The sequence below is a fragment of the Mandrillus leucophaeus genome, unplaced genomic scaffold, assembly GCF_000951045.1.
Source record: "Mandrillus leucophaeus isolate KB7577 unplaced genomic scaffold, Mleu.le_1.0 Scaffold407, whole genome shotgun sequence".
NCBI classification, from domain to species: Eukaryota; Metazoa; Chordata; class Mammalia; order Primates; family Cercopithecidae; genus Mandrillus; species Mandrillus leucophaeus.
In genome coordinates this window covers 602,004-622,354 of record NW_012104332.1, presented here as the reverse complement: position 1 = coordinate 622,354, position 20,351 = coordinate 602,004, and the positions used below count along the sequence as shown (strand labels likewise).

General features: G+C 38.9%; 1 protein-coding gene and 1 pseudogene across 1 annotated transcript in view; both read left to right on the top strand.

The window, feature by feature from the left end:
* Window positions 1–18,188, top strand: part of DMGDH (dimethylglycine dehydrogenase) — a 77,269-nt gene extending 59,081 nt beyond the window's left edge. The window contains exons 15-16 of the mRNA XM_011992192.1: window positions 10,682–10,816; window positions 17,498–18,188. Of these exons, the coding sequence (XP_011847582.1) occupies window positions 10,682–10,816; window positions 17,498–17,713 (351 nt within the window). The 3' untranslated portion in view covers window positions 17,714–18,188. The remainder of the gene's footprint in view (window positions 1–10,681; window positions 10,817–17,497) is intronic.
* Window positions 15,023–16,048, top strand: LOC105548284 (annotated as a pseudogene).
* Window positions 18,189–20,351: the final 2,163 nt, after the last annotated feature.

Below are 20,351 nucleotides of genomic sequence, written 5' to 3'. Positions count from 1 at the left end.
TTTTTTTAGTAGAGATGGGGTTTCACCATGTTGGCCAGGATGGGCTTGCCTTATGTTCTTGCCTGGAAGTTCTTTACCAAGTTGAAGACATTTGCTTCTATTCCTAGTGTTAACTCTTAACATTTTTTAAAAAGATCAGGAATAGATATTGGATTTTAGCAAATGATTTTCTGCATCTACTGAGATAATCATTTTGTTTGCTTGTTTTACTTTGTTATATAATTTATTACATTTATTAATTTTCTAACATTATGCCAACCTTTCATTTTTAGGATAAAACCCACTTGGTAATGATATATCACCTTTTAAAACATCATTGGATTTTACCGGATAATTTTTTAAAGTTTTGCAGCTATATTCTCCTTACAGCACTTAGAGCTTGCTGTTATTTTGTTTATTTTTCGTGTTTTTCTTTTGAACAGAATGTAAGCTTCCTGAGTACAGGTGCTGGCAATACAACATATGTTTTGTTTATTATTTTTATCCCCAACACCTAGCTCAGGGCTGGCACATAGCAGATGCCCAGTAAATATTTTGTTGTTGAAAGTAATGTCAAAAGATGATGCTTGAAAAGTCCTGGGCCATCATGAAGGGCCTCATGTGCCAAGCTAAGGAATTTGGAGTGTATCCTGGGGAACCTGGGGAGTGACCCAAGAATTTTGAGTAAGGAGTGACACTCTGGTGATGGGAAACAGATCAAAAGTGAGTTTGTCTGGTGACTGGGAGACCATTCTCCTAATTATCAAATAAATCCAGTCGAGAGAAGGCGAAGGCTTTAACTAAAGCAGTGGTCATAGGATGGAGAAGAAAGAACAATAAGTGCTATTTAGAAGGAAGGGTGGATACCACATGAGGGACTACACGTGAAGGGGTGGAGAGGAGGATGTTAATGAACTGTTGGTTAACTTGGAAACACAGGTGGAGGCGTGTGGGTGGGAAGTTGGGAGGACTTGGGTTGGAGGACTCTGGGGTAGCCAAGCAGAGAGTCCCAGAAGGCATCTGAGCATGTGGGTTTGGAGAGCTTGGCTCTGGAAGTATGGCTTAGGACCCTTCAGATATAGGTGGTCACTGAGGCAGGTAAGTGTTGATAATCCGTCTTCTATAGCACTCTGCACTTTCCTCTGCCCTGGTACTCACCACCCCTTATATTCCTGGCCACCTCCTCAGCTAGACTGTGGATGCTGTGAGGACAGAGGCCAAGAATCCTTAGCCTCACCCCTGTGTCTGATCACTAGTGAGGGCTCCGTAAATATTTGTTGAAGGATTTGAATTGCGCTTCTGCCATTTACTGATTTGGACTAGATGCATTGCTTAATCTATGAGCATTTCAGTTTTCTCATCTGTAAAATGAAGAAAATGTTCACTCCATAAGTTTGTCATAAGTATTAGACGAGATAAAGAACATTTGGTACCTCACTAAGTGTTAGTTCCTTTCCATCTTATTGAATTGAATCTAAATAAGTCATTTAGAGAAAAGGAACTATACATGAAATCCTTTTTCTTTTTTTAAGATCTCCGTAAGGAAGATCTTGGGTCCCTATCGAGGCTTCATTTCTTCATGCTTTTAAAATTTCCTTTGATTATTATTTACTTTGCATTTAGGCTTAAGTGCTATACTTAAAATACCAAATGGGCAATTGTTCTTCTAGAGAGATGAAATCTATTACTCTACTCTAGAGAGATAAAATCTATTATGAAAACTCTATATTGTAGTTGTTGGCCAAAGCAGTTAAACATAAATCTGATAAAGCCACAGGTTCATTTCACAGTTTTCTTTTTAATCATTACATTAAAAAACTGAAAAATAAGTGTTCTCTTTAACATCTAATCTAGTAAGATTTAATATTAAAGACATGTAATGGGGGCTTTAGTTTTGAAAATCTAGTTTGATTTGAATGCTAATTAGCCTGATTACTTGCCTAGCTTAGGAACTATATTTTAGTTATTTTCCAGGTTTCTATTTCATCCCCCTTTTTTAGTGAATAGGTTTCCTATTCTAGTAATATTAAAGACTTTTGAGAAGGAATTTTAACTGGTCAGTAAGTTTGGTTAGAAAAATGCTATATGAGTGCTTTCTTTTAAATTGCTAAGGGCAGAGAATGAAAACTACCTGTATATGGGAGTGATATGATTTGGATCTGTGTCTGCACCAAATCTCATGTCAAATTGTAATCCCCATTGTTGGAAGTGGAGCCTGGTGGGAAGTGATTGGATCATGGAGGTGGTTTCTAATGAATGATTTAGCACCATCCCCCTTGGTACTGTCCTCACAAAAGTGAGTGAGTTCTCATGAGATCTAGTTGTTTAAAAGTATATAGCACCTCCCTCCTCTCTCTTGCTCCTGCTCCTGCCATGTAAGACATGCCAGCTCCCCCTTTGCCTTCCACCATGATTGTAAATTCCCTGAGACCTCCCCAGAAGTCAAGCAGATGCCCACATCATGCTTCCTGTACAGTCTATAGAACTGTGAGCCAATTAAATCTATTTTCTTTATAAATTACCCAGTCTCAGGCATTTCTTTATAGCAGTGAGAGAACAAACTAATACAGAAAAATAGTACAGAGGAGTGGGATATTGCTATAAAGATATCTGAAAATGTGGAAGCAGCTTTGGAGCTGGGTAATGGGCAGAGTTTAGAAGGGTGTGGAGGGCTCAGAAGAAGATAGGAAGATTAGGGAAGTTTTGAAATTCCCTAGAGATGTGTTGAATTGTTGTGACCTAAATGCTGATAGTGATATGGACAGAGATGGCCAACCTAAGGAGGTCTCAGATAGAAATGAAGAACTTATTGGGAATGGGAATAAAGGTCACTTTTGTTATGCCTTAGCAAAGAACATGGCTGCATTGTGCTCCTGCCCTAGGGAATCTGTGGATCTTAGAAACTGAGAATGATGATTTAGGGTATCTAGTGGAAGAAATTTCTAAGCAGCAAAGCGTTCAAGATGTGGCCTGGCTACTTCTGACAGCCAGTGCTCATATGTGTGAACAAAGAAATGATCTGAAGTTGGAACTTATATTTAAAGGGGAAGCAGAGTGTAAAAGTTTGGAAAATGTGCAACCTTTTCTACCATGTGGTAGAAAAGAAAAGCCCATTTTGTGGGGAGGGATTCAAGCAGGCTGCAGACATTTGCATAAATAAAAAGGAGCCAAGTGCTGATAACCAAAACACTGGGGAAAAAGGTCTCGAAGGCATGTCAGAGACTTTCACAGCAACCCCTATCATCACAGGCCCAGAGGTCTAGGAGGAATGAATGTTTTATGGGCCAGGCCAAGGGCCCCACTCCCCTGCATGGCATTGGGACACTGCTCCCTGCATCCCAGCTGCTCCAGCTTTAGCTGTGACTCAAATGGGCCCTAGTAAAGCTTGGGCTGCTGCTCTAGAGGGTGCAAGCCATAAACCTTGGCAGCTTCCACATGATATTAAGCCTGTGGGTGCTCAGAGTGCATGAGTTGAGGCTTGGGAGCCTCCACCTAAATTTCAGAGGATGTATGGAAATGCCTGGATGTCCAAGTAGAAGCCTGCTGCAAGGGTGGAGCCCTCATGGAGAATATCTACCTAAGACAGTGTGGAGGGGAAATGTGGGGTTGGAGCCCCCACATACAGTCCCCACTGGGGCACTGCCTAGTGGAGCTGTGAGAAGAGAGCCACCATCATCTAGACCCTAGAATGGTAGATCCACCAGCAGCTTGCACCCTCAGCCTGCCAAAGCTGCAGACATTCAACACCAGCCCATGAGAGCAGCTGCGGGGGCTGAACCCTGCAAAGCCACAGAAGCATAACTGCCCAAAGCTTTTGGGCACACCAGTGTGCCCTTGGTGTATGATATAGAGTAAAAGGAGATTATTTTGGAGCCTTAAGATTTAATGACTACCTTGGTGGGTTTCCAACTTCTGTGGGGCTTATAGCTCCTTTCTTTTGGCCAATGTTCCCTTTTTGGAATGGGAATGTCTACCCAGTGCTTGTATCCCCATTGTGTCTTAGAGGTAACTAACTTGTTTTTTATTTTACAGGCTTATAGGCAGAAGGGGCTAGCCTCGTCTCAGATGAGACTTCGGGCTTCGGACTTTTGAGTTAATTCTGAAATGAGCTAAGACTTTGGGGAACTCTGGGAAGGCATGATTATAGTTTGCAACATGAGAAGGATGTGAGATTTTGGGGTTAGAGGTGTAATGATATGGTTTGTATCTGTTTCCCCACCAAATCTCATGTTGAATTGTAATCCCCAATGTTGGAGGTGGGGCCTGATGAGAGGTGATTGGATCATGGGGGGAAATTTCTCATGACTGGTTTAGCACAATCCCCCTTGGTACTGGCCTCGCAATAGTGAGTTCTCACATAAAAGTGAGTAACATCTTTCTGCACTCTATCTCTTGCTCCTTCTCCGGCCATGTGAAGTACTGCTCCCCCTTTGCCTTCCACCATGATTCTAACTTTGCTTGCTAAGGCCTCCCCAGAAGCCAAGCAGATGCCAGCATCATGCTTCCTGTACAGCCTGCAGAACTATGAGCCTATTAAATCTCTTTTCTTTATATATTACCCAGTCTCAGATATTTCTTTATAGCAATGCAAGAGCAGACTGATACAGGGAATATTCACTTTCCAGCCAATAATAACCAACTTTAGTTGCTAAACTAATAATTTAATGTTTTGCTATCAAGGAGATGTTGAAATTGTGGTTACTGTGAACTTATATGGAATGTTAAGAAGTTCTGAATAGTGGAAAAGGAACCAAGAGTCGAGAAGCCTGGGTTTGAGGTTTGGTGCTAACTCACTTTGTCACTGCTGGCAAGACCCATAATTTTGTAGGGCTTTAGTTTTCTCATATGGAAAATGAGTTTGGACTAAGTTTTCTGCTTGCTTTAAGACTCCTGTGATTCTAATTCTGTAAATATGAAATGAATAATGCTGTAATTTGTCTATTATGGGAGTTGGGGATGTTAAGTGAATTCATTCCCCCAAATGAATGAATCCAGTTTATGGCTTTATTATAAGTTTCCTGAGGCATATACAGTGGCACAGGTGCACAGGGTACTGCACAATTGAGTAAAGAAAGTTCAGATTGACATAGACTGTAGGTGAGTGATGGCCACAGGCTTTGGAATGGGATTCCCACCTGGATTGCTTTAAATGATGATCCAAAACCCATTCTAAATGAGAAGCTTTTCAGGAAAGTATTGAGGGATAGTGGCGCAGCCTGTCATCTGGATTTCCATCTTCACTCTGCCACTTACAGTAGCTGATGACCAGAGTCTCTGCAGCCCTTCCACGCCTATAAGACACAGGAGGCTGATTCCACAACCAGTGCTGTTCCTAATTTTGAAGAAAGCGTTACTGGGACAGAGGATGTTACACTGATTCCCTTATGTCTCTAGAACTTTCTATGAAGGTGTAAAAATCATAAAAGTTTTATAAATTTAAAACAAAGAATAACATGTGGAGGCAGAAATTCAAACAAACAGAAGCTATGATAGAGGTATGGACAGTGGGGGCCCAAGGAAGAACATGACCCAATTCTCCCTGGGGTGGCAGAGTAGGGCTGGGGACAGCATTCCATCATCACCAATTGTATAGAGAAGTTGCTTGAGTTGAGTTTTGAAAGATGAGTAGATTTTGATGGATACAAAATCAATAAAAAAATTGATAACTTCTTTGGATTTTCTGATGGGTTTTTGGCTCCATATAGATGGAAAAGAAAAGGTCCAAGACTGTATTTTCATAATCTCTCCCCAGTGTCTTATAGCGCACTACCCTGACTCTCCATATCAGACCCTGCCTACCATGCTGCTGTCAAATTTGACTTTAACTACATATCTGAGAGCTGTCCGTTGCCCTAAGAATCACAACCAAAAATATACTGATTTCCTTTCATTTACATGTGCTTTTAGGTAATATGGTTCTTATAATAGAGCTAATGAGAGATGAGTAATTATATTTCACTTAAAATCTACTTAATGTTTTTATATAGGTAGATATTATATTTAGTATGTATTACAGGTGGCTGTTTTAATGACTCATATTGCTATTTAAAATTAATAAATTTTAAAAACACAAGCCAAGACTGTTTTTAGGCTATAGTCTCAGTGCTCCGGAAATTTATACATTTTTCAAAGATATTAATAGCTATTTATATAGTTAATTTGGCAATGACTTATTAAAGAAATATATTTCTGTTCTTGGGTCATCCTGAAAGCACCAATTTTAATTACAGCATTAACCTTCAGACACATTTTCATCTCATTTATAATTAATAATTATATAGTACAGTAAAATATATAATCTTGGGAGCAAAGCCAAGTAAAATGAAAATGAAATGCTATCACTTGACTTAAAATCTTCCTAAGTCAGGAGCCTTGTTGGTTTGAGACAGGGGAATTGTGCCAATGAGCAGGTGCAGCCTCCTGCCTGTACTTATAGCACTTATTGAAAGTGTTCCAGCTGGGTGAGGTGGCTCACACCTGTAATCCCAGCACTTTGGGAGGTTGAGGTAAGCAGATTATCTGAGGTCAGGAATTCAAGACCAGCCTGGCCAACATGGCAAAACCCCATCTTTACCCAAAATACAAAAATTAGCAAGGCATGGTGGTGTGTGCCTGGTCCCAGCTACTCAGGAGGCCGAGGCAGGAGAGTTGCTTGAACCCAGGAGATGGAGGTTGCAGTGAGCCAAGATTGTAACCACTGCACTCCAACCTGGGTGACAGAGAGAGATTCCATCTCAAAAAAAAAGAAAAAAAGAAAAAAAGAAAAAGAAAAAAGAAAATAAGTGTTCCTTACTTTCAGTGAGATTTTTGTTGTTGTTTTTGTTAGACTATGTTTTATTTCATGTCTGAGGATGAAATTACTGAAAAGACCCAATTCCTAATTTAGGGATATACAAATGCAGATATCAAACTGCATTAGTATTAACATTCAGAATGTTTTCAGATACTTTTACATAGTACACAAATATTATTTTGTAATAAATGTCATTCAAAATAGGTTCTGGTCACCTAAAAGAAATTTAAAAGAAACAGTCTTTATTTACAGTATTTATATCATCTGTGTTTTCTAATGATAGACTCCAGGTACAGGCATTTAAAAAAAATATGGATAAAATCTAAAGGTGCAGGTTTATCTTGTCATGTAACTAAGCCTTAGTTTAGTCTTTCATAAACTGGGGATTAAAATATCCATCTTAAAGGGTTGTCATGAGGATTAAATGAGCTCGTGAATGTGAAGCCATCATTTTAGTATGTGACACATAGCAAGGGCATAAGAAATTGTAAATGTTACTTATTAATATTTTATTATTTTTTAAACTGAATTTACTACTATAATTTTTTTTCTAGAGAAAGTTTTTGCCCACTCACCCCCAACCTTTCCTATTTCCCTCATGGTTAGCTAATACCTGATGTTCCTTCTCAGCCTTTGGTAAAATGTGAATTTGACAAAGGTAGAGTTAGTCTCCCCTTCCAGCACATCTCATCCCTCGCCTAGCTCTGCCCCAATAGCTCTCAGCCAGCACCCCCAGTTGGTCATGGCCAGCTTCCACCACATCCCCTCAGATGTAGCAGATATTGATTTAAGTGGCTCCATTAAGGCTGTTCAGAGTAGGCAAAACGAACAGGGCTAGGCCGCCTGAGATCTTGGTTCTTAACCAGTTTGTTGATTGCCTGTCTTTGACTGAGTTAACGCACCGCTTTTAGACTCCAAACCCAGCATCTGTGGGGTGTTTCTGTGTAGATCAAATTATAATGTAAATACAGACACTTTTGGGAAAGGCTGTACAGACAGTAGTTGTTATGAAACCTATTCATCTTTCAAAACTCAGCTCAAAGAATGCTGCCCCGATCCCCACTCTCCCATCCCAGGCGGAACTGGGTCATTTTCTTCCTTGGGCCCGCACTGTCCATACCTCTATTGAGGCTTCTATTTGTTTGCATTTCTGCCTCCACATATTAGATAGTCTTTGTTTTACATTTATAAAACTTTTGTGATTTTTATACCCTAGAACACACAGAACCAACCATGACTCATATTTCAAAATTTGTATTGCTAATTGATATGCTATTATGTGTCATGTTCTGCTATGTTTCCAATAATCTCAAATTGTTCTTTTTTTCTGTTAAAACATTGAGGAAAAACATTTTCCTGTTAAAACATTGTTTCCTGTTAATACATTGAGGAGATGTAATAATTTCAAGACTGGGCCCAAGATCATGTTCTCTGAAGCTCTGAACACCCCCTGCCTAACACAGTATCTAATATTCAGCAGGAGCTTAAGAACAGTTGAATAAATAATTGAAAGAAAATTATTGAATAGGAGACTCAGGAAGATTAAGAACCTTCAAGCTGTAAATGTATCTCTAATGGTAAAGATTCAGATTCTATGACAGTAGGTGAGGAAATAATCTCAGATCTGCTGGCATTCCGTAAATCACACCGTATAAGGCGTTTGGTCACTGACTCTTGTTGAAGTGCTTCTCCACACAATAAGGCATAAAACTTTTTCAGTATAGTTATTGATTCCAATGTAGACAAGAACTCCAAAAAACACCCTTTGTCATCATTATTCTATGATTGCAAGTCTCCTTTTTAAAAGATAGCAAAAAACAAAACAAAACAAAAAAACTGTTGCTGTTATAGAATTCTTTCTTAGATATACAGTCATCCCTCTGTGTATGTGGGGGATCGGTTCCAGAACCCCCACATATACCAAAATCTGGGTTTTCTCAAGAACCACCAACCCATATATACAAAAAGTCATCCCCTCCATATGCATGGGTTTCAAAACCCACGAATACTGTATTTTCTATTTGTGTTCAGTTGAAAAAAAATCCACATATAAGTGGACCTCTGCAGCTTAAAGTGGTATCGTTCAAGGACCAACTCTGCATGTTTTAACTATAGTGAACTTTGGTTTGTTATGACTTGTTATCATGAATTTATCCTATATATGAATTCAAATGAATCAAGCTCTTCCTGTGACTCCCTGCCCCCATTTGCCCTATATTAAATAACACGAGTTCCAATCTTCTTTAAATTTTCATGATCTGGCTTCATAATAAAGCTTTATAGTTGGTTCTCACTGTTTGTATCACTCTGGGGAAGGAGAGAGAATTGGATGTTCATTTTGCACATTATTTTAACCTCAGCTAATGGAAACTTTCTCTAACTTCCTGTGTAGGTCAGCAATTTAAAGTTGGATTATCCACAGAAATCATATTTCATTGTGGATTCATCCTAGAGGCTCTAAACTGGGAAAGGAATAGACTGGGAGGGGGGGTCTCAGTGAGGGTGTGTGAGGACCCCTGCTGCTGCTTCTCTGGAGGTTAAGGGGATTTATTACACTCAGTCCTAAATGTTTCAAGTGCAGAAAGAACTGTGTAAGTCCTAAATGTTAGTGGTGGAGGACATCTTAGGCATGAAATATTCTTTCTTATTGCCAATGAAGAAATTGAAGTTTTTGGTTGTTTCCTTTCTTTGCTTTCAGAGAGTAGTCTGTCTGTGGCAACTGTTTTGAGAATCTTGTTTTCCACATTGTGATCTCTGATTAAATCTCATTCACTGTAGACGTGATTTATATATCACAAATTTCCTTTCCCTCACATAAGAGATGCTTGTCTAGGCAGAGTATGCAGAAGTCTCACACTAACCTCCCACGGATGTCAGCCCTCCCTCCAGGGCGCTCGCTCTCAGTGCTCTCTCTTCACCTCTGACTAGTTTATCACACTTATCATGTGTCTCCTGGCATTTGGTTGAGTTGAATTCTATCTCCCTTATTAGCTAAGTGTCTCTGCTGACGAGTCGTTGCTCACTTGTGCGTCCTACTCACAGGTAAGCTGTATTAAGGTGTATTACCAATAAGTGTGAAGTCTTCCAGTTTGCCTGATTCCTACTTTTTTTTTTAATACATAAGAATGAATTCAAGGTTATCCCTATAACAATGTCGCTCTCATTCCCTTATATTGATTGCACTGGGAATGACCCTGAGTGTGTCCATGGGAATGTATTAGGAATAGGAATGTCATCTGTCATGTGTTGCATGGAAGAAGTAAAAAAAAAAAAAAGGTTGAAAAGCACAGTGTTAGAGAATAAACTCTTGGATAAAAATGTCTGTGTCTAACTCATTTTGTTACCCACACAGGGCCTAGCACTATGCCTCACACATAGTAGGGACTCAATAAATGTTTTGAGAATGAACTAATGAATGCAACCCAATAGGTAAATACATTCCAGAGACATTATTCTGAAGAAGAAAAAAGAAAATACCACATTTTGGGGTTGTTTTAGCATCATGTTTCAAAAAAGTGAATTTTCTTCTTGTAAAAGACTTTCTATAGGTAGAAATTGAGTTGCACATTGCTTACTGACAGCCCGTACCACTGTCCAGACCCATTAGACACAAGGGTCACTTTCATAATCCACCATTGCAACATGCCTTATGTTTTTCCACCTAGGTGGTTCCGGTAAATTGTCATCACAAGTTATTACCCTTAAGTCTAACATATTCTGAAGGAATAGGTGGCTGATACTGTCATTTGAGGACTAAGAAATATTTGTCTAGACATTTGATCCAATCTGTATTTTTATTTAATGTGTAATTGGCGAGAAAATAGCAAAGACAAATTTAAATGCTTGCATCTCTAACCTTGTCACAGTGTCTGAGCATTCATTCATCATCATTATCTTGGATTCCTGCAGCCAGCAGACTTCATAGGAAAGCAAGCACTGAAACAGATTAAAGCCAAGGGGCTGAAACGAAGACTGGTCTGCCTCACCTTGGCAACGGATGATGTTGATCCAGAGGGAAATGAAAGCATCTGGTACAATGGCAAGGTGAGTGCTGAGGACCTCACTGCCAGGGGCTGTGGCATCTTCTGCAACAGAAACCCTCCTTGTTCCTATTTTCTCTTAAAGCCTTTTGCTATTAATTATTTATTGGAGGGATGACACACTTTTGATTTCTGAGCTGACATTCAACAGACAGAACGCAATTAACTGAAAGGAAAATGAAATGTTGCTCATTTTTGAAAACATAAAATTCTATATATTCTGTTTAAAGAAAACAAACCCAAGGACTTGAAATACATTGGACAATGAGGAGGGTATGATTTAGAGGGTAAATGATCTATTTGCTTATCACATCCATGTCTGTAAATGCAAAAGATGGATTTTATAAAAAATTTGGCATTCTGATTTAACTTTTTATGGATCTTTCAGAAGGAGGCAATTAGCATATTAACAGGGAAAAAATCCAAATGAAAACATCTATGACAATAGAGGGTAGAACCTTAGAAAGTAAAGCAAAAAGTGGAAACCATTTGGTTCTTCAGGAAGAGTAAAATCACCTTCTCATTTTGGAATGTTACTTTTCATTCTTTCTATTTGTATTCAGTAAAACCAGGGTAAGTCAGATAACATATCAATGGGACTTTGTTTTCTCCAGTTTTTCTCCCAAGCTTTCTGCATTCAGTTACTTTCTCCATTTTTTTATTACTATTTGTAAAACCCAATTTTGTTGAAACTGAGTGTGGGTGTGTTTTTCCTGGTGTTAGCAGGCACATGTGGGACACCCAGCTTAGACCACGGGGAGGGAATAGAGCCTTCAAAGCTCATCCAAACAACTGTTCCACAATGAACAGGGTCAGCTTGGTCATTACCCAAGACTCAGAGCTTCTGTGCCTGGGTTTTTTTCTTATTCACTGCAGCCTACTTGATATTTGTTTCCATTTTCTCTGTCTCATCAGTAACACAAAGAGTGCTAGAAGTGGAGAAAGCCAGTGGTGTCAAATCACAGCCTTTGGGGCTAAAGCATGGGTCAATTTAACAGAGAACTAACAACTACTGAGTTCTTACTGTATACCAGATATTTTTCTTGTGCTCTCCCATTTAACTTTACAGCACGCCTGTCAGATATGTATGATCATTTCCATTTTAAGGATGAGGCTTTGAGGGACTCAGAAGTAACTTGCTTGAGGTTACATGGCTGGTGATTGATAGAACCGATCTCCAACTCAGGTCTAGTTTCCAGCTTTGAATTTCTGGTCCTTTCTTCTAAGACATAAAAGAGATCAATTTGATCTCTTTTCTGTCTCTGCTGATGTCCCCCTGTAGTTTCTTAAGAATTTAATTAATTAATTAATTTATTTATTTATTTATTTTGAGACAGAGCCTTACTCTGTTGCCCAGGCTGAAGTGCAGCAGCATGATCTCGACTCACTGCAACCTCCGCTTCCCGGGTTCAAGTGATTCTCCTGCCTCAGCCTCCCAAGTAGCTGGGATTACAGGTGCATGCCACCATGCTCGGCTAATTTTTGTATTTTTAGTAAAGATGGGGTTTCTCCACGTTGGCCAGGCTGGTCTTGATCACCAGCCAGGTCATACATCCACTTTGGTTTCCCAAAGTGCTGGGATTACAGGCACGAGCCACTGCCCCCGGCCTTAAGAATTTAATTCTATACCCACATTCTTGTGCATCTGAGTATCAGGTGAATGTTATTAGAGTCTGTGACGCCAACTGACTTTTCTCAGATCTCAAGTGCTTTCACCTGTCTGTAAGCCTGGATGGGCCAACCTCTACTTCCTTCTTAAATTGGGCTGAGTTTGCTCTTCTGTTTGAACTGTTCCTACCTTTCTCCCTGTCTCTTCTTTCTCTTTCTGTTCTGTATATCTGGTTCAGCCCTCTTTTCTTAATATGTATTCTTCCCCATTTCATATTTGCCCACAATTCACGTGATTTCTACTTATAACCAGCTCTGCCATTAATTAACTATTTGACCTGATCTTGAGCTGATCTCTGGGCCTCAGTTTTCTCATCTGTAAAATGAAGCCATTGGATGAGATAACATCTTCTTGTCATTACATTTCCTCCCACCTCGTCTTTCCTTTGTTGTTTATTTTTCACTCTATTCCCAGTCAGTTTTCTCAGTACTGCTTAATACAGTCTACACTTACCCTTTCACCAACCTTCTATTTTACTCAGTGTGGAATGAAAGAGATATTATGCTATATTTTTCTATTTTTCTGTATTCCCACGTCATTCACAGTCAACTGATTTTTAGCCACCTTAAATATGATGATACCAAAATTAGTTTTAAAACCCTGAAAACCCAAGCTCCAATCTAAAGTTTTTTTCATTTGCCCTATGCATATACCACATTTACATGCTATATTGTTCACCTTTCCTTGCCATCTGCTTATAAAACTGCTAATCCAATTATAGGATTCTAGCTCTTGGATTTCCTAATACGAGTTTGCCTGCTCTTTGATGCTTAGTAAGGTCATCATTTTAACATGCAGATGGTCTTCTTTTTTGATCCTTTTTCAGAGGCCCTTCTTGGATCGTCTTTACTCTGGACTGCTTTGAAATAATTTTTGCTTTTTATTTTCAGACTTTGTCTTGACTTGTGTTGCTTTTAGTATTTTATTCTTGCAAGCATTTCCAGTGCTAGAGATAGGGTACAAATGTATTTGTTTGTTGACTTTTTCTTTTTTTTTTTTAGTGTCTACTATATGCCAGCGATATTCTAGGTACTGGGGATATAGCAGTGAACAAAACACAAGGATCTCTGACCTCATGGAGTTTACATTCCAGAGGAATGGAAGGAGGGAGAGATGGACAGTGGACAAAATAAATAAACTATATTGCATGTCAGATGGTCTTTAGTGCCTTGGAGAAAGGTCAAGTCCAACTGGGAGCAGGGCAGTGCTGGAGAAAGGGATTCTAACCTTAAATGAGGTTTAATTTTTTTAAAATCAAGGCATAAAGATGGTCATGAGAAAGGCTTTCTTTATATTGGGTGACTCAGTTTTAAAAGATGCTTATCTTGGAAGGAAGTTTTGAAAAAGAGGTTTGTGGAGAGGTTTGGAGAGCTTAGAAGGTTTTTAAAATTATTATTTGTAAATTAAAACATACAGGGACAGTCAAAGAAAAACACAATAGAACATCAAACTTAAATTATGTTAACTTCCTTCAATGGCCATTTGCTATGTTACCTTCTGGAAGTCAGATAGAGACTTCTCATAATTTGAGAGAAAAATGAGAAAAGGCTAAAAATAGATGAGAATTATTCACATTGGTAAAAAGAAGGTCAATGTTTGTTTTAACAAAGAATGAGAATTTGCCAGGCAGAGGGTGAGGACCGATTGTTCTCACAGTTCACTGAACTAAAAGATGGAATGGATCTAATTGAACCTGGAAGATTTTAGGCAAAACTGTTTAAAATTTATGCAAGGGAAAACATTTCCCTGGAGATTTAGTAATAAGGTAAAAGGAAAGGCCAGACTTCTGAAATACCCTGGGCTTCTAACCCCTGGATTAGAGAGAAATTCAAGTGGAAATGAAAGTAAATTCTAGCAGAAAGCAAAGCAAACTTTAAAAATAGCACTCGTAAGTAAGGACTCTCTTTTTTCAGTTTACTAATGCAGAATGGCTGCAAGACGAATCACTGCTGGGATGTTAGGAGATGAGAAGGGCTGAGGAAACGGTGCATGTAGTCTCCTAAGAGTGATTGTGGGCTTTTGACCCAGTGAGTCAGGGGATCACAGCCTGAGACTAGCGCGGGTCTCTTCCTGTTTTCTGAAGACGCTCAAGCAAACCAGATTAACTCTCCTAGGGCTCCAAACCCAAATCTCTGTCTTACAGGTGGGGAAATGAAACCAAGGTTACCAAGAAAGTCTTTCAAAAAGCAATGATTAAGCCAGGCATGATAGCTCATGCCAGTAATCCCAGCACTTTGGGAGGCCAAGGCAGGCTGATCACTTGAGTTCAGGAGTTCGAGACCAGCCTGGCCAACATGGTGAAACCCCGTCTCTACTAAAAATATAAAAATTAGCCGGGTATGGTGATGCACACCTGTAGTCCCAGCTACTCAGGAAGCTGAGGCAGGAGAATCACTTGAACCCGGGAGGCGGAAGTTGCAGAGAGCCAATATTGCACCTCTGCACTCCAGCTGGGGCAACAGAGCAAGACTCCATCTCAAAAAACAAACAAAAACAAAAGCAATGATTGGGTGCAGCCACAGAGCTGCTCCCAGGTTCCACATGGCTGAGGGGGACGCAGGGGTGACCAAAGGCAGGATGAAGAAAGTGAAGTAATGGCAGCCATTGATGGCGAGGAATGGTGTGTCATTGATAACTGTGCCAAAATACTTTGTGTTAGAATTAGTGACGATATAGATGACCCCAAATGGACACTTTGCTTGCAAGTGATGCTGCCAAATGAGTACCCAGGTACAGCTCCGCCTCTCTATCAGTTGAATGCTCATTGGCTTAAAGGGCAAGAACTTGTGCATTTATTGAATAACCTTGAGGAAATACATACGTGGCCACCCCATTTGGTTCAGAAAGAGTACCTGCTTTGTGTCCCTGGGATCCAGGCTATGTTTCTTTTCCTCCCAAAATATTTAATGAGAAAATGACGGAATATTGGTGAAAGTATTCTTTACCTGTAAGTGGAGAAAATAAGAGATGTTCCAATACAAAATCTCAGATGACAGAATCACGCCCAGATGTAAAGAAAGAAACTGAAGAGGAAGATGTTGAATGTGAAGATGGTCTCATTTTTGCATATCAGCCAGAAAGCTCGGTAAAAGCACTGGATTTTGATATCAGTGAAAATCAAAGAGAAATAGAATTCTCTCCGATTGATCATGGCATTTCTGTTACAGACCAAATAAGTACTTTTCAGGCAGACTTGTCTCCAGTACTTTGTCCCAAACAGGTGAAAATGGTTCTTTCCAACTTGTATGAGAATAAGAAAATAGCTAGTACCACCCACAGCATCTATGCCTGAAGAATATATTGTGAGGACAAACAGACCTTCTTACAGGGTTGTGAGGGTGATAGGGAAACAGCAGCTGGTGGATATCTTCTTCATCTCATGGAGATTTTAAATGTGAGGAATATCTTGGTGGTGGTATCACGCTGGTATGGAGGCATTCTGTAGGAGCAGATCACTTTAAACATAACTGTGCCAGAAACATACTAGTGGAGAACAACAACACACATTCACCTGAAAATCATCTAAGGCTTTGGGAAAAAAACCAAAAAATGTTCATCACTGAGTAATGGATTAAGTGAAAATCCAGGAGTTTCCACCTGCAGTTGTGGGCTGAGGTGACAATTCTTCCAACATATTTGTTAGCATAAATATTATGCCTCAATTTCTGTTGCAAATTAGTGATTGTGAAATTTCCAAAAGTGATTTTCTTGTCTCTGTTTCTTTGTTTAATTCTTATAATATAAAGCAATAAATATGGAGAGTCAGTAGTCTTCTTCCACACCAGGAAAAAAAAAAAAACAGCAATGATTGAAACTCTAACCTCTCTGACCCTAATCCCTGCCTGTATCACTGAACTATGATCTAAAGGAGAACAGCAATTTTAAAGCATGTGTTATAACTTGGCAGTTAACAATCAGCCAGAGAGAAACTTTTACTAATGAATGTATTCACATTTTTTTTTTCAATCAACCAGTTTTCACAGTAAGTTTAGAAATCATATGGAGAGCTTCTGATTTGGGATTTCAAAGAGAATTAAAAACTGGGACTACAGAGATAGGAGTCTGCAATTAAAGTCATGAATGTGTTAGCATCTAAAATACTAGAAGTGCTATAGTAAGATTGTTGACTGTAGCGTGCTCTTTGCTGAGGCAGCTGAATGATCACCAGGCTGATTCCCGTCCGTGAATGTCTTGAGCTCCAGCTATAAACAGTCCCCTGAGCCAGATGGTAAGACTTTAAGGATTAGTGCAATGTAGTGTGGCCAGGAGAAGCCATTTTGAGCGGGGCTATGTATCATGTTTTACTTTTGTTGTCTTCCTTTTCTTTTTGTTCCATGTAATGTTTTGACGACAGTTTTCTGTATTTTCTGCTTTTCCTTCTTTTTCATTCTTTCCTTTAGACCTGATTTCCAATAACTTTCTTATCTTTTAATCAAACTTGTTATATAGACTTTTTTTTTGAGACAGTCTCACTCTGTCATCCAGGCTGGAGTGCAGTGGCCAGATCTCGGCTCACTGCAATCTCCGCCTCCCAGGTTCAAGCAATTCTCATGCTTCAGCCTTCTGAGTGTGCCTCAGAGAGTGTAGGTGCCTGCCACCACGCGCAGCTAATTTTTGTATTTTTAGTAGAGACAAGGTTTCACCATTTTGGCCAGGCTGGTCTTGAACTCCTGACCTAAAATGATCCGCCTGCCTTGGCGTCCCCAAGTGCTGGGATTACAGGCACGAGCCACCACTCCTGGCCTAAACTAAGTATTACTGTTTTAAAAATGAGAAATTTCAGAGTAATACAGATGTGTACCTTGAGAGTTACTTTTCATAATTTGTAAGCTTTCATTCATCTTCTCAAAATGTGAAGTTTTCCTCCTGTGTCTCTGGCGTCGTGTCCCCAGACAGCATTTCAGAAAACTTCCATTTTCTAAGTTGAATCTGTATTTCAGGGTTTTTTTTCACCCAGAGATGAGGAGCACAGAGCTGTGACCGAGACACTGAGGACTGTTGGGTCTTGTTTTCCAGGTGGTTGGCAACACGACATCTGGAAGCTATAGCTACAGCATCCAGAAGAGTCTGGCGTTCGCATATGTCCCTGTGGAACTAAGTGAAGTGGGACAGCAAGTGGAAGTTGAACTATTAGGCAAAAATTACCCAGCAGTCGTCATACAACAACCTTTGGTATTGACCGAACCAACCAGAAACCGGCTTCAGAAAAAAGGTGGAAAGGACAAAACTTGAAAAAAGACCTTTAGCAGTCAACTGAATTGGAGTTGCTAATGACTGTCCTTGAAATTATCATAATTGGTTCCCAGGGGAATAGAGGAAACCAGGAATTCATTTCAAAATCATCAAAGTCTAGATTTAGAATCTTAACGAAACCTTTCTGTTAAGTGTTTTCTAAGCAAGACAGAATAATAGATAAATGATTTACATTTTTCTTTTAAATGAAGAAATTTGAAATGAATTTTTTTTTATTACCCCACATTACCCAGTCGGCAAAACATTTAGGTTTTTGCTAATACATACAATCATTACTATAAACGAATTAAAGGACATTTTATAATTTTAGTAACAAATGCATTCGGTTCTTGATAGCTGAAAACAAATTAATAAATTATCTTTTACGTGAAAACATGTATAATATTGTTGATGGATTTACTTCATAGAGAAATCTTTCCTTAGATGAATAAATGATAGTTTTAATTTTTCATGATATAGCTGTAATGAAAATAGTAAATTTTAACATTGACATATAGCCAACATTTTAATTCAAGTCTCTGAAATATTTATCATTTTCTTAATGACTTCCCTGAAAGGAGCTTTATAGGACATTATTATTCTCCTTTCAAAGGTTGTTTTAGAAGAGAAGTTGCAAGAAAGAACAGAGTCTTCCAAAGGAAGCGGTACTTGTAAACTTTCAGAAATGAAGCTGAAACATAAATAGATTGTGCCAGTACAAACACAGTTTGAATACTGAACACCTCTCTTTGGGAAAGAATTAATGCAAGTTGACATCACATGGTGCTGTTCTGATTATCATTTCACAAAGCATTTGACAAAGCAGGTCAAACAAAAGCCTAAGAGCTGACAGTTAGTGCTGTGTACAGCAAGAAAAAAAATCAATTTAGAAATAATTCTTTGATATACTTTTTGAAATTATTTGGGTGTAGTTGATGGAATAAATCAATTTATTTTGTAAAGGGTGGTTTATCATTTATAATTAATTTATACATGCATATATTTGTTACACATTTATAGATGTTTTCTTAAGTATTAAAAAAACTGAATATGAAGCATGGTAAGATTCTGTCATTTGAATAAACTTTAAAATGATTTCTTAACTTGTAAGTTTTGAAAAGGTGCCAATTTTACATTTTAAATGTTTTATAATAGTAGTTATATATTAGAACTCTTCACATGTTCATTTCTCTTTGGCATGTCCTCTTAGATGAGAAAAGAAGGAAATTCCTTTGGTAACAAACAAATTTCCTAATTATTGGGAATATTATCTAGGTTCTTTAATCCAGTTCATGTTAGTGCTGGGAATTTGGGATATCAGCTTCTCATTCTCTGCCTTTCTATAACCACATGACCTCAGGATAGTTACATACCATCTCTGGGTTCCTCCTCTGTGAAATAGGTTTAGACTCTTTTTTGCATACTATATTATCAAGAAGCAATAATGAAAGTACAACATTAAATTCATATCATATAGTTAATATAGCACTAAAACTGATGAATAAAAGAATGGACCATTCAGATGAATGTGAAAAATTTAAAGAAATCCTACGCACAGGATAAAAGAAGTCTACCCCGATTTCCTTAAGAAGTTGCCCTCATTCTCTCTTTTGTTGTATGTTAGGTGCTATTAGGTTTCGTAGATTACCCCAGCACCCCCACTCATACTCAGCCAGTCCGTCCTGGCCTCAGCACCAGGTTTGGTATCAGCCAATTCATGGGCTGACAACGACCTTCAACACACCTTAACTATGGAAAGCTGAGAAGAGTTAACCAGATTTCTTCCATGGGAATTTGGATTGTGAGCCATCAGAGGAAAAACTGGTTAGTACTAAAAGCTGAAGCTGAAAAGATGGATAGAAATAGAAGCCATAAGCCCAAGGGAGCAATGAGAGCTCCCGATAAGGAGGGAGACACTGAGAGAGAAACAGAGAGAATAAAAGACCAGTTCCCAAAGCTCTCGGCTCCTGATGGCTTGCTGGCCAGTTCTTGGGTGAGAACCTTGACTTAAAAGGGCCTAACTGAAACCACTAGCTTCTGAAAAGTGGAACATACACGGAGAGAGGTTAGTGTCAGCCATGAACAGCCAGCATACTTGAAAACACTGGTGATGTGCAGAAGTCTGTGTCTACAGTTCAGAAAAACATTCTCAAGAATGTGATGATGAATGATAGGCACTTTCTTCCCCTGAGTGACGAAAACTTTTTGGAATTGCAAAAACAGTTTCTAGTCAACACATTATCAAAACATTTATGGTATGTTGCTAATGTTAACATCCTAACTAATCTGTGTCTTTCTTCTTTTCTACTGATAAGGAAAGATGACAGAAAAAAACATCTTAAAGTATACTGTGTGGGACATTAAATAACAGACAGATGAGATTCTGGAATTTTACTGAGATCATGTTGTGCATATTTTAATTAAACAAAAGGAAAGGTTGATATTATCAGGAAACACAGCAGTTGTGAAAGGAAAAAAGTTTTGGCTACACAAATAGCATTTTTTTTTAAATTTAAGTTCTAGGGTACATGTGCACAACGTGCAGGTTTGTTACGTATGTATACATGTGCCATGTTGGTGTGCTGCACCCATTAACTCGTCATTTACATTAGGTATATCTCCTAATGCTATCCCTTCT